This window comes from Sinocyclocheilus grahami, unplaced genomic scaffold (assembly GCF_001515645.1).
Source record: "Sinocyclocheilus grahami isolate Dianchi unplaced genomic scaffold, SAMN03320097.WGS_v1.1 scaffold29.1, whole genome shotgun sequence".
Classification (NCBI taxonomy): domain Eukaryota; kingdom Metazoa; phylum Chordata; class Actinopteri; order Cypriniformes; family Cyprinidae; genus Sinocyclocheilus; species Sinocyclocheilus grahami.
In genome coordinates this window covers 2368344-2380487 of record NW_015505208.1, presented here as the reverse complement: position 1 = coordinate 2380487, position 12144 = coordinate 2368344, and the positions used below count along the sequence as shown (strand labels likewise).

Here is a 12144-nt window from a genome sequence, read left to right as displayed (position 1 = left end):
TGTCTCAAATCTATCTATCTATCTATCTATCTATATACATTAATAAGAAATATTAAAGTTACATTTTCCTTTAATATTCTGTAATGAAGGAGATCCCAGTAATCTGACAGAAGTTGTGAAATGGCTCCATTAAACAGACATCTGCTCAGGGGGCCAGTGGAAGAGCCTCTTTTCCTTATAATGGAGGAAGAGGACGAGGAAAAGGCCCTCAACAATCTCCTGGAACAGAAGTTTCCAGAGTGCCCTTCATATTTCATCTTGTGTTCAGGGGAGTTGTTTTTGTAGGATTGTCATAACAAAATGGGCCCAAGAGTGAATTGTTAATTTTGTAAGTTTTCATGCAGGATTGTCATGACAAAATGGGCTTAATAGTGAATTGTTCATTTGATAAAATTCAATTTAATTATTGTGTACATTTTGATTGTTACTTTTAAAATTATGCTGCTGTTTGTGTGTAACATTATTTTTTATATCACAAACAGGAAATTACTCGCATAATACAATGAAACGAATAACTGTATAGGTCTACAACTAAATTACACAATATTAATGTTTCTAAAATGCTTAATATGTCATTATAAAATGCATATATACATAAAGTATGACGTATCGTGTGTACTAAAAGCAAATTACCCCTTAAAAACCGTAAGGTGGCGCTACTCTGTTTTAAAAAATGTAAGCACTATAATATTTACAACAAATATACAAGAAGGGATAATTAAAAAAAATACACAATAATATACCAGATAGTCTACAGAAGAAAATAAATAAGTGAAACAGAAGATAGATAGATAGATAGATAGATAGAAAAGAAAGACAACTAGAGAAAACAAAACAAACATTTAACAGCAATCAAATATTTCTTCCTTTTCCAACCGTACAACTGATCACAATTTTCTGTGCAGATTTTCTCTGGTTTTTTTTTCTTTAGTCCTTTTATTATTTTGTTTAGTTTGTTTGCGTAGGTCTATAATGCCTTGTGCTTGCATTTATTGCTCTTATTGCAATTAATTTATTTCTATCTGTGTTAACTACTTTTGTACTGATACAGTAAATAGCCTGTGTCATCTTTTCCAAAATAATAACAATAATAATAATAATAATAAATAATTTAATTGAGAGGTTAATTGATAATAGCAAGCATTTTCTCATTCTTAATAGGCATATGAGAAATACATTTATTTATACAATATTTCAATGCATTTAAAATGATGTATACAATATTTATTAAAATATATTCAAGAACAGATCGGTGAACATTCCATTTAATTACATGTGTCTTGAATAAATATGGGCACTTGTGTCATTATAACTATGAAATTCATATTCTGTATTGCTTTAGCTGGCAGCACCATTGCACATACCCTGCTTATGTAATAAAAGCGGTCTGTTGCGTGTTGCTTTGGTGGATCCAAAAGGCAAAACTCTGACCATGAAGGTCATGAACTGTCTGAACTCAGTAGCATAAATCAGCCGGAATTTGGAACAGAATCAAACCCCAGGACATCTCAGTCATTTTATATTTGATATTCCCTTGGAGAGATATGCAGGTAATTTAAGCTAATATTAGATCCATGGTGTCTCATCTGAGGTTTTCAGAAGATAGAATTCATATGTGACAGTAATATCACTTGCCAAGTCATGTTATGTAAGTAAAGTGTTTTGCCAAGACTGTCTGTCATTAAGATTCATGTAGCCAAAAAAAGGCATGTGACCAGGAACACCCACAGAAGAAGTCAACACGGTAAAGTAACTATAATTAAGTCTCATTTTTTTAATAAGTCTTATATTTAGGAATTTAAATTTAGTACATTAAATGTGTTGGGAACAATCAGAATAAAATTTTTTTAAAAACAATATTTAAACAAAGCAGTTAAACAAAAACAGAGCAGAAGTGGTGGTGATAGTTTCACTATCTGCAAGGCAAGGTAAATATATCTGGAATAACTAGTCCTACAGGATGTCTATACGAGTCAACCATACATATTTACTGCAGCCTTAAAATGAAAACAATAGGTGTTTTTCTGAGGGGCGTTTATTATTAACCAGTGGATATCTTCAACAAGATGGTGATAGTGCTACGTTTCTTGTTTTTCTTCTCTTTTTTTGGGTTATCCAGCATAATTAGTAAACACAGTGCAGTGTCAACAACTCTCAATGACCCACTTATCAGTACACAGATTAATAGGTGTGCTGTTAGATTTTTGTACCTCCCTCCCCTCACACACCCCCTCTTCTCATAGGCTGCTTCGCTCGTAGCAGCTTGTCTGTCCAATTATGTTTTTTACATGCCCGAGTGCTAGATATGGTATCATATTCACTCCACAATTAACAACAGATATGCTGCAGGGGTCTCCACCATTTTAGTTAGTCTATTTTGGCAAATTATGCATTAGGGTGCTCTATAGGGGAAAAAATAAATTTTGCATTTGCAAAAAATGAATTATATTTACATTAAAGAATTAAGCACGTGGCACTGCAGAAATGAGTTAAATTCATGCAAAAAAATACTAAATAAAAATGATCGACTGTGTTTTTTATGTATTTAACCTGTTAGGTTAAATACACTGTAAAATGTTACATATGATATTAAATAGCTAAATATACTTAATCTTCATGTACCTCTAGATATAAAAATCCCAATAGCTATTCATTTCAAATCAAAACAAAAAGTTTAAAACTCACAGGGTACGTTGACTCTCCAAGTTTCATGTTCACGAATACAGGATATTATTAATTATATTAAATATAGGAAATAGGCTATAGAATATAGGAAAAGATTGATTAAATTTGCATTTTAAAGTATTTTTGGATTAAAGAACTGTAGAACCATATGGAACTATACAGCTTAAATAAATTCACTCAATAAAAATGATTGACTATTGCGTATTTAACCTTTTATATGTTGCAGAATGTCACACCTGATATTCTGCAGCAGTTTAATTGTACTTTTGTTTGTGCATAGACCGATGGCGTGACGTCATGGACGACACCCCCGGTCAGCCCCTATGACGTGGGTCCAGGGTATTTATCCGGGTTTAAAGCTCAAGCTCAAGCTCAAGAAGCCGGTTGTCGAGCATCGTCAGGCCGCTGGCCTAAGCGACTACGTTTAGTTTTTATTTTAAGTCTAATGTTTTTGTGAGGTACGATGGCTCTTTGAAATGGCGCAGAAAGACACGCTGTTACATCTCTTCGCAGGGGGGTGAGTGGAAATGACTTTTGTATTCATATGAAACCGAGGATGACGGTCCCCAGACTGGAAGGTCGATAGCAGCTTTAAACGCAATGCGGCGACTTGTCTAATGTCACACTCATCTCAGAAGAGAAGACTGTTTTTCTGTTATTAATATCTCTTCTGTGATATTTTCAATATGAGGTCAAATGAAGACCGCTCTTGTTAGCTTTTAGCTAGCGGTGAAACTAGCCAGCGCAGCATCCAGTCACACGACCGAAGCGTTTTAGATTAGATACGCGAGCGTGTTTAGTGCTCAAATGACATTTATTATTGTATAGATAGTTGATAATACTTTTATTAACTGTTGTAAAATGTTGCCTGGTGAGTAAAAACTTTATTTAGGTCTAGCTTGTCAAAGACAGAGCAGTGTGTTGTATTACGTAATTATGTCATGAGCAGTGTTGGGGAAAGTTACTTTTAAAAGTAATGCATTAGAATATTGCGTTACTCCATAAAAAAGTAACTAATTACGTTACTTGGTTACTTTTTATGGAAAGTAATGCGTTACGTTACTTTTGCGATACTCTTCAAATCTGGACAGGGCTTGCTTGTTTGTTTTTAAAATAAAAAAATTATATTTTTGGCAAATATAAAAGCCTTTTCACACCAAAAGTGAAATGAATAAGCCTCAGGCTGAAGGGAAAGTAAATGTACGTCGGTACAGTAGAATGCAGAAGAAATTTCAACACACTTCAGCAATAAAAAAAGACGCATGTTTGTCTAGAGTAATTTGTGCTTATTAGTACGGTTGAACTGGATCATCGAAGGTCAGAAGCAAAGACATTGGTCAATAGAATGGGAATAAATACATAAAGGATATTTGTGTTTAACATTTATTTATTGCAGGTTTGCGTCATATTCTGAGTTGCGTTATTTTTATTCATTTTGAGGAATACTGAATCTGTGGGTGGGGTTTAAGTTTGAGTGAGATGAATTAATGCATATTTATTTTAGAACTATAGTAACATCCGATTTTTTTCTCAACATGGCGACAAGAGAGCTGTTAATCCAATAAATTGGGAAAAAAAGTAACTTGTATTACTTATTTGAAAAAGTAACTCAGATATTCTCTTGTAAATTAAAAAGTAATGCGTTACTTTACTAGTTAAGTTTAATTGTACTTTTGTTTGTGCATAGACCGATGGCGTGACGTCATGGACGACACCCCCGGTCAGCCCCTATGACGTGGGTCCAGGGTATTTATCCGGGTTTAAAGCTCAAGCTCAAGCTCAAGAAGCCGGTTGTCGAGCATCGTCAGGCCGCTGGCCTAAGCGACTACGTTTAGTTTTTATTTTAAGTCTAATGTTTTTGTGAGGTACGATGGCTCTTTGAAATGGCGCAGAAAGACACGCTGTTACATCTCTTCGCAGGGGGGTGAGTGGAAATGACTTTTGTATTCATATGAAACCGAGGATGACGGTCCCCAGACTGGAAGGTCGATAGCAGCTTTAAACGCAATGCGGCGACTTGTCTAATGTCACACTCATCTCAGAAGAGAAGACTGTTTTTCTGTTATTAATATCTCTTCTGTGATATTTTCAATATGAGGTCAAATGAAGACCGCTCTTGTTAGCTTTTAGCTAGCGGTGAAACTAGCCAGCGCAGCATCCAGTCACACGACCGAAGCGTTTTAGATTAGATACGCGAGCGTGTTTAGTGCTCAAATGACATTTATTATTGTATAGATAGTTGATAATACTTTTATTAACTGTTGTAAAATGTTGCCTGGTGAGTAAAAACTTTATTTAGGTCTAGCTTGTCAAAGACAGAGCAGTGTGTTGTATTACGTAATTATGACTCATGAGAGACGAGACGAGGTTCATCTCTCGCGAGCTCTTCATGTGCTGCCTGCTATTAAAATTGAAATGTATGCATATGCATGTGAAATGTTGATTTATGAAATTACTAAATAATTGTCTACGCAGAGCTAGTTTGCACCTTTGTATATTTAAATAGAAGCGTCTTGCTTTACATAAATACATCCAATGTTATTCCGTAAGACCCGTATTTGATATCAGTACTTATCTACTACTCCTTAAAGACTACTATTGATTTATTGCTGTCATTTTGCACTCGTGAATGTCATACTTTCTCGAGAACGCGCCTGTGTTTTGTGCGCATTTCAATGCGTTGGCTTTGCGCAGGCTGCTCAATTGCCATATGCTAGTAAAATGTAGCTGGAGAAGTGCTTGCTGCTTTCAAGGACAGAGAGCTTCATACTCCTGTCAAGAATGCAAAAGCATGTGTACTAGACTAGAGAGTAATGAATGTAGGTGAACGTGTGTCTGCTTTTTTTTTATTTTAAGTACATTTGAAGTGCACGTGTTGTTAGTTTAAGATTTCACATGCGTTTTCATAAGTGTTTGAAATATGGTTGAAAGTAATTCAGTCTTTCTTTTTTTTTCCATGTATACAAACCCATTAATACGATTTGTGAAATTATAAAGTGATTTTGTAAAGTCGAAATATTGCACAATTCAATAATGGCGTAAAGTATTTTAGTTTGTATTATTTTTAGTTTGTTTTTTTTCTTTATTAGGATCTAATAAAAAACATTATTTGATTAAAATGTATTGTATAGTGCTCGTAATAATTTATTGTCAAAATAAATGCAGCAGCTTTGCAGAACATATATATACATGCATGCATACATACACTTGTTGAAGGCAGAAATGAGGTCAGAAAAAACTGTAATGTAATTGTAATTTTCCTGCTGTTTCCATATGGTGAAAACTTGATAGGCATAGAAGGATGTTACCACATCGGGTTTTGCATGTTGCCAGTTATTTTTCAGTTATATAACTGAAGTTATAAGTTAATAATTTCAGGTTTTGAGCTCAATTAAACATTAGTTAGATTCAGGTGACTTGTTGTGAAGGGCACAGACATCTGCGTGTTTGTTTTATTCAAACATGGGCATTATATAATCATGCCCCAAGCATTGTTTGTGTTACAAAACAGTCTATTTTAAAGACATTACCATTGGTGCTCTGCGAGCTAGATGAGAAGGCAAGCTGTGTGAAGTAAGTCAAGAGGAGGGCTTAAGGCTTTTGTTGAGGATGTCTGCCCTTGTAACTGAATGTGCTTCTCAGACAGATTTGTGATTAATCTGTCCTTTATTTCCTGTCCTGAGGTCAGAGGCATTGTTCTTCACATGTCTTGTACTTCTGTAACACAACCCCGTGACCTGTATCAACATGTTTTGACTTCTGTGAAACATGATCTGTGATTTTGAGATCTCGCAATTTATTTGCCTCAAGTCTCACTAGAAATAAACAAGATACATGACGGGTGATTAAGTGTAATTGCTATGTACTTTGGTTATAAAAATGTCTTACAGGTTGGACTGAATTCTTCCTACTTCATTAGTTAGCTAAGCTTTGTTGTTTTCATTTTTCATTTGTTTACATAGTCATGTCCTTCATCTCAGTTTTCTGATTTGATTTAGAGCCAATTAGGTTAAACCAGTGTAGGACTCTAATCCTTTTATTTTGTCAGCTTCGTCACATTGTGTCATTTTGATGAAGTTCAGTTTGTTTTCCTTGACCTCACTCTCATACTCTTGACTCTTAAAACAACCAGGAAGGTTGTCCACAAGCGTTGCTGACGCACACACATATATTTGTGTCTAAAGTTTAGTTTGAACTGGATTTTAATGATACCTCAAACAGCAAATGTAACGGCAACCTTTATCAAATTTTGTACTCGCAAGCTTATGTCTGTTTATTTAATCTAGAGGTCCTCAGCCTTTTTTGGACACAGCCCAATTTTTAGGTTACAAAATTCTTTTGAATTTTATATTATTTAAACTTTTTTTTATTATTATTAGTTCTATACAATATTTCTTCCGCATTTATTTTAGTAATTTTAGATATATTATCGATATTGATACTCAATATTGATATTGATCATTCAATAGTTCGGGGTTGGTAAGATTTATTTATTTTGCTCACCAAGATTGCATTTATTTGATCAAAAGTACAGTAAAAACAGAAATATTGTGAAATATTATAATAATTTAAAATAGCTGTTTTCTATTTGAATATATTTTAAAATGTAATTTATTCCTGTGATGGCAAGGCTAAATTTCTAGCAGTCATTACTTGAGTCTCCAGTGTCACATGATCCTTCAGAAATGATTCTCAAATGCTGATTTGGTGCTGAAGAAACATTTTCTTTTTATCAATGTTGAAACCATTGTGCTACTTAATTTTTTTGTCATGATTCTTTGATGAATAGAAAGTTCAGAAGAACAGCATTTATGCAAAAGGATCTTTCCTGTTACATATGACGAGTTTAGTTGCTGCTTAAAACTATTTATTTTGTCCACAGATGTGGTGGAACCGTAGGTGCCATCATGACCTGCCCCCTGGAGGTGTTAAAAACCAGACTACAGTCATCTGGCCTCACCCTCAGACCTGTTTTCCAGGTCCAGCTGGGCACATTCAACGGTGCTGGCGTCATTAGACCGGGACCCGTCACCCCTGGCTTGCTACAGGTGTTACGGTAAGCAAGGAAGTACAAACAATATGACCGTCATCCACCCTGAATGTAGATCCAGAACCTCTGTCGGGCGGCACTGCTTGACTTCTGAAGTCTTTTATGTGGATGCATTTAGCAACTGAATTTGATCTTTTAAATGAAAGCAGATTAAAGCAGCTCTCATACTGCTGTTAGCTGCTGCAGTTGATGATGATAAGGGGCGGGGTTTGTCTTATGTAAAGGCAAAAGAGATTGCAAGTGTTCCCTGTCAATGTCTATTTTGGGTAATTGGGCATGGCATTGCTCTCAGGAACCGGCACTGTCACATGATGCCTTCTTGCTGTGCTCGGGTTACTAGCCGCAAACACAAGGTGTCTCTAACGAAGCGTCTCTGAGGGAGTGTACGGGTCTACGTGACTTCCAAAACTTCAAGAGAGCCATTTCAATTTAGTCTAACTGTTCAATATCTATCTTGGAAAAAGGACACCATGTTTAGCCTTTCTTTTTCATGAGGAAGCATTTACCTTGTGACTCATTTTTTTTTTTAATAGTTTCAAGTTTAAAGGGGTCCTATTATGTTTTTTTTTTTAACAAAGTCTTGATTTTGTTTTGGGGGGTGTGCTAGAACAGGCTCTCATACTAGGTTTTTCGAAAAACACATTCTTTTTCACATTTTACATTATTTCAACACCTCTCTCCTCAGTTTGGCATGAACGGCTCGAATAGTTCCTGTATCAAATGAAGGCCCGCCTTCTGAAATACAAAATGTGCTGTGATTGGTTAGCTGGGCTAGTGTGTTGTGATTGGCACTAGGCTTGCCGTGATAGGCGGTGCTGACGGTGATACCGGTGTTAAGCTGCAACACCAGTTACGTCACTTGCCCACCACGTCACTTGCCCCCACCGTTGTTTAGATTTTTTTATAGTAATAAAAATAATTTAGTTCAGTAAAAGAACAGACACCACAATTTAAAAACTGAATGCGGCTGCTCAATGCAGTTGAACGACAGTCGCATCACAAATCTGATTTAATTTCTCCAGTGAGGAGAGTGAGTCGAGCTGACTGACAAGAAGAGTGAGGTGAGACAGACCAGATGATCGCTGATGATTTAGTTTTAGTTTTGTACATTTAAAGTTTATGTAAGTTATTTGTTATATTTATATATTTTTATATAAAAAAAAAAAAAAAAAATTCAAAAGTAGAAAAAACAAGTTTTCAAATATTTTTATATTTAGAATTTTTTTTTTTTTTACTATTTAATTAGGTAAAATTATTGAAGTAGCATGTATGCCCCCTCTGTGCTGTCAAAAAACAGACCATTTTATCTCTTAACTCGTCGTTTGGCAACAGCCTGTGCACTGAATGAAGCATCTCCAAAAGAGATTAATTGTTAATGTAACTGCAACAAAATCAATAAATTCCCTATGCAAAATCATTTGTAATGCCAAACCCCTCAAAACAAAAAGGCTGAGGGAAAAATCATTGCTATAAAATTCTGACTCAGCAACTTGAAATGAATCTGCCATCACGGTTTCTATTTTATATGGTATATGATGATTTAGTTTTAGTTTTGTACATTTAAACTTTATGTAAGTTATTTGTTATATTTATATAGCCTGCCCTATAGCATGGTGTATTTTTTTGTTTTGTTAATAAAAGTTGTTTTATATATATATACGCTAAAGTGAGTTTGACGTCCAATGTCCCTCGAGGAAACTTAAAGGAAGCATATGTCTCAAGATCATTAGGCTTTCAGATACATTTATTTATGTAGTCCAAATGAGTCATTCGTTGTAGTTTTTGAAAAGCGTTAAATAAAATATCTCCTTTTGAAGTGAACTTTGAGCTTTGTAACTTCACAGCAGATTTTTTTTTTTTATGCTCAAACAGCAACATTACAGACTAATTAAAGTTGAAAAAGTGAAAAAGCATAATAGGACCCCTTTAAGGAAAAAGTGTTGAAGTAGATGTTTGAATGGAAGTGATATGTGGTGTATTATCAACCTGTAATGACAAAAAGAGCTTCTGGAAAGTCACTTTGTGAGAAGCATGATTTATTAGTCAACATTCAGTATTTATCTGATAAAGAGGGGTTGTTTCATATGGGTGGCTTATAAAGGAAATGAATACAGGTATGTGTAAAGGTGTCACTAGTTGTGCAGCATAATTGCAGTGTTCAGAACAAGCTGTGTAGGTGGATTATAAACTGGTCTCGTGCAGTCTGACTGAAATGCCACACAGTAGTGTTACATCTGTCTAAATCTCATCTCTCTGTCCTCATCAGGTCAATTCTAGAGAAAGAGGGACCAAAATCTCTATTCAGAGGATTGGGCCCAAATCTTGTTGGTGTTGCACCTTCAAGGTAATGGTTCAATTGTTTTTTTTTTTTTTTTATCCAAATCAAGGTTGGATTATAAATGATCCACTCTACTATTTATGCATGCATATATACATGCATACTTATAGAAATAAGAAGTATTGTTAATTTATTTCTTATTGAGAATTTTTTTTTCCTCCGGAACAATAGCCATACATTTCTCATGCTAGCTTGCTAAATTACATTCAAATTAAAATGACTTATAAGCAAGCTAGAATTTTTTTCTTCACTCCTCTAGGATGTACTTATTCTGTGAAAATGCAGTCATTGTTTCCCACAGTTATCATGGCATTAGATCTGGGTGCTTATTCAGCTCTTTGTGCAGTTTGTTCCAGACATTCAGCACAGAGAACGGACTGCACTGTCAGGAACTCTCACTGCAAGCTGTTTGGCTTGATAAAACATTGGCAGCCTTTCAGTGCGAACAGCCCTTTTTCATTTTAAAATGAACTCTGCACTGTCGTGCGTGGAGAGGAAGCAGAGGGTGTCGAGTTCAACAGAGTAAAGGCACTGATATTCTGTTCTCCTTCTTTTCTTCTTCAGGGCGATCTATTTTGCAGCTTATTCAAAATCAAAAGAGACTTTCAATGGCATCTTTGTCCCAAACAGTGGAATTGTCCACATGTCCTCGGCTGGCTTTGCAGGTGATGCCTTAAGGTTTTTAAAAGAACATTTATGCAACATTGCAGATAACATTTCTCCCGAACTGTTTGATGCTTTCAAAGAAAGTGGTTGTTTGAATCGCTAATTGTTTTTTTTTTTGTTTGTTTTTTTACAGCATTTGTCACAAACTCCCTGATGAATCCCATCTGGATGGTCAAAACAAGAATGCAGCTTGAGAGGAAGTATGTTAATGCTGTAGACTTTCACCCTGTTTTACTCTCAATAGGGAACTTGCATGAGGGCATGACACATCTGTATCAGACCCTTGAGTTGTGGCCCTTTTGCGTGTGAGGGTAACGCATCCCCAGATACCGTGAGGGGAATTAGTTTTCTGGGAAGGTGGGGGGGGGAGGGGTGTACAAACTATTAGCACTGTCTCTCTGTTACGCAAATGTCATGATGATTAGCATGTGATCCAATCTGCTGCAGTGCAAATATCCACCTTGACGCAGCCGTCGGGGCTTAGCAGGCATGTTCTATATTTGCGCTATCAAAAGCGCCAGCAGTAAACTGCTAGAGTCAGATGAGAGAAGTATGTCAGATGGTACAGTCTGAAAATAGTCTGGCATTTAATTCTCCCTCCCACTCTACACGCAAACCACATTGTGCAATGCAAATTAAAGTTGCAAGTGAACCTTTCAAAGTCTTTGACCTTGATTTTAGTATTCAGTACCTAAACTAGGTTTTGAAAGCAGAACTGTTACCTCTGAGTTAATGGTGTTAAATTCTACATTCTTGAAATTTCTTCCTGATCACCTGACTGACTGTCTTTGTCCTCCAGGGCATGTGGGGAGAAGAAAATGAATGCGTTACAATGCGCGCGGTATGTGTATAAGACGGAAGGTATGCGAGGTTTTTACCGGGGCCTGACGGCGTCGTACGCTGGCATTTCAGAGACCATGATCTGCTTCCTTATTTACGAGACGCTGAAGAAGTACCTAGTGCGGAGTCGATTCACCACGCCTGACACCGACACAGAAAAAGGCGCTTCAGATTTTCTGGGCCTCATGGTTGCTGCTGCATTTGCCAAGGGTTGCGCCTCCTGCATAGCTTATCCACATGGTAGGTTGTTATTACCTGTCAGTCAGGGTAAAGTCTAAAGATAAACATAGATTGCTTCCTCCTTTAGCACTAAGACCTGCACTTTTATGACAGGACTTGGAGTGTGTGAGAAAGTTAAAATAACGTTTTTATAGTTAAAAAAACAAGTCATTACAACAACATGCAGTTATTCATAATGGGGTGAACTGCTAAAAACACCTGTAAAGTTCTTTTGAACTTCAAAAAATCTGTTTCCACAAAATATTAAGAAGCACTTTTCAATATTGATAAGAAATCTTAATAAAGCATAAAACAAGCATAATACAAGGATTTCTGAAGGCTCGTG

The 12144-nt window shown here is 36.0% G+C and overlaps 1 protein-coding gene across 2 annotated transcripts; it reads left to right on the top strand.

Moving 5' to 3' along the window:
• Nucleotides 1–3040: 3040 nt before the first annotated feature.
• On the top strand, nt 3041–12042 carry LOC107570837 (solute carrier family 25 member 33-like). 2 transcript variants are annotated; one of them, XM_016257123.1, is made up of 6 exons: nt 3041–3202; nt 7568–7741; nt 10002–10079; nt 10638–10738; nt 10873–10939; nt 11539–12042. In XM_016257123.1, the coding sequence occupies exons 1-6, from the start codon at nt 3162–3164 to the stop codon at nt 11855–11857; spliced, it is 780 nt and encodes a 259-aa protein (XP_016112609.1). In that variant the 5' UTR covers nt 3041–3161; the 3' UTR covers nt 11858–12042. The 2 variants fall into 2 exon arrangements, with proteins under 2 accessions (XP_016112609.1, XP_016112600.1); XM_016257114.1 differs by lacking the exon at nt 3041–3202 and adding an exon at nt 4448–4609 and having other exon boundaries at nt 11539–12040.
• Nucleotides 12043–12144: the final 102 nt, after the last annotated feature.

Excerpts from the sequence above, each read along its gene's own strand:
- LOC107570837 (XM_016257123.1), top strand. The coding sequence starts at position 3,162 with ATGGCGCAGAAAGACACGCTGTTACATCTCTTCGCAGGGGG. Across the intron at positions 3,203-7,567 it reads TTACATCTCTTCGCAGGGGG|ATGTGGTGGAACCGTAGGTG; the intron begins GTGAGTGGAAAT and ends TTTTGTCCACAG. Across the intron at positions 10,940-11,538 it reads AGAATGCAGCTTGAGAGGAA|GGCATGTGGGGAGAAGAAAA; the intron begins GTATGTTAATGC and ends TTTGTCCTCCAG.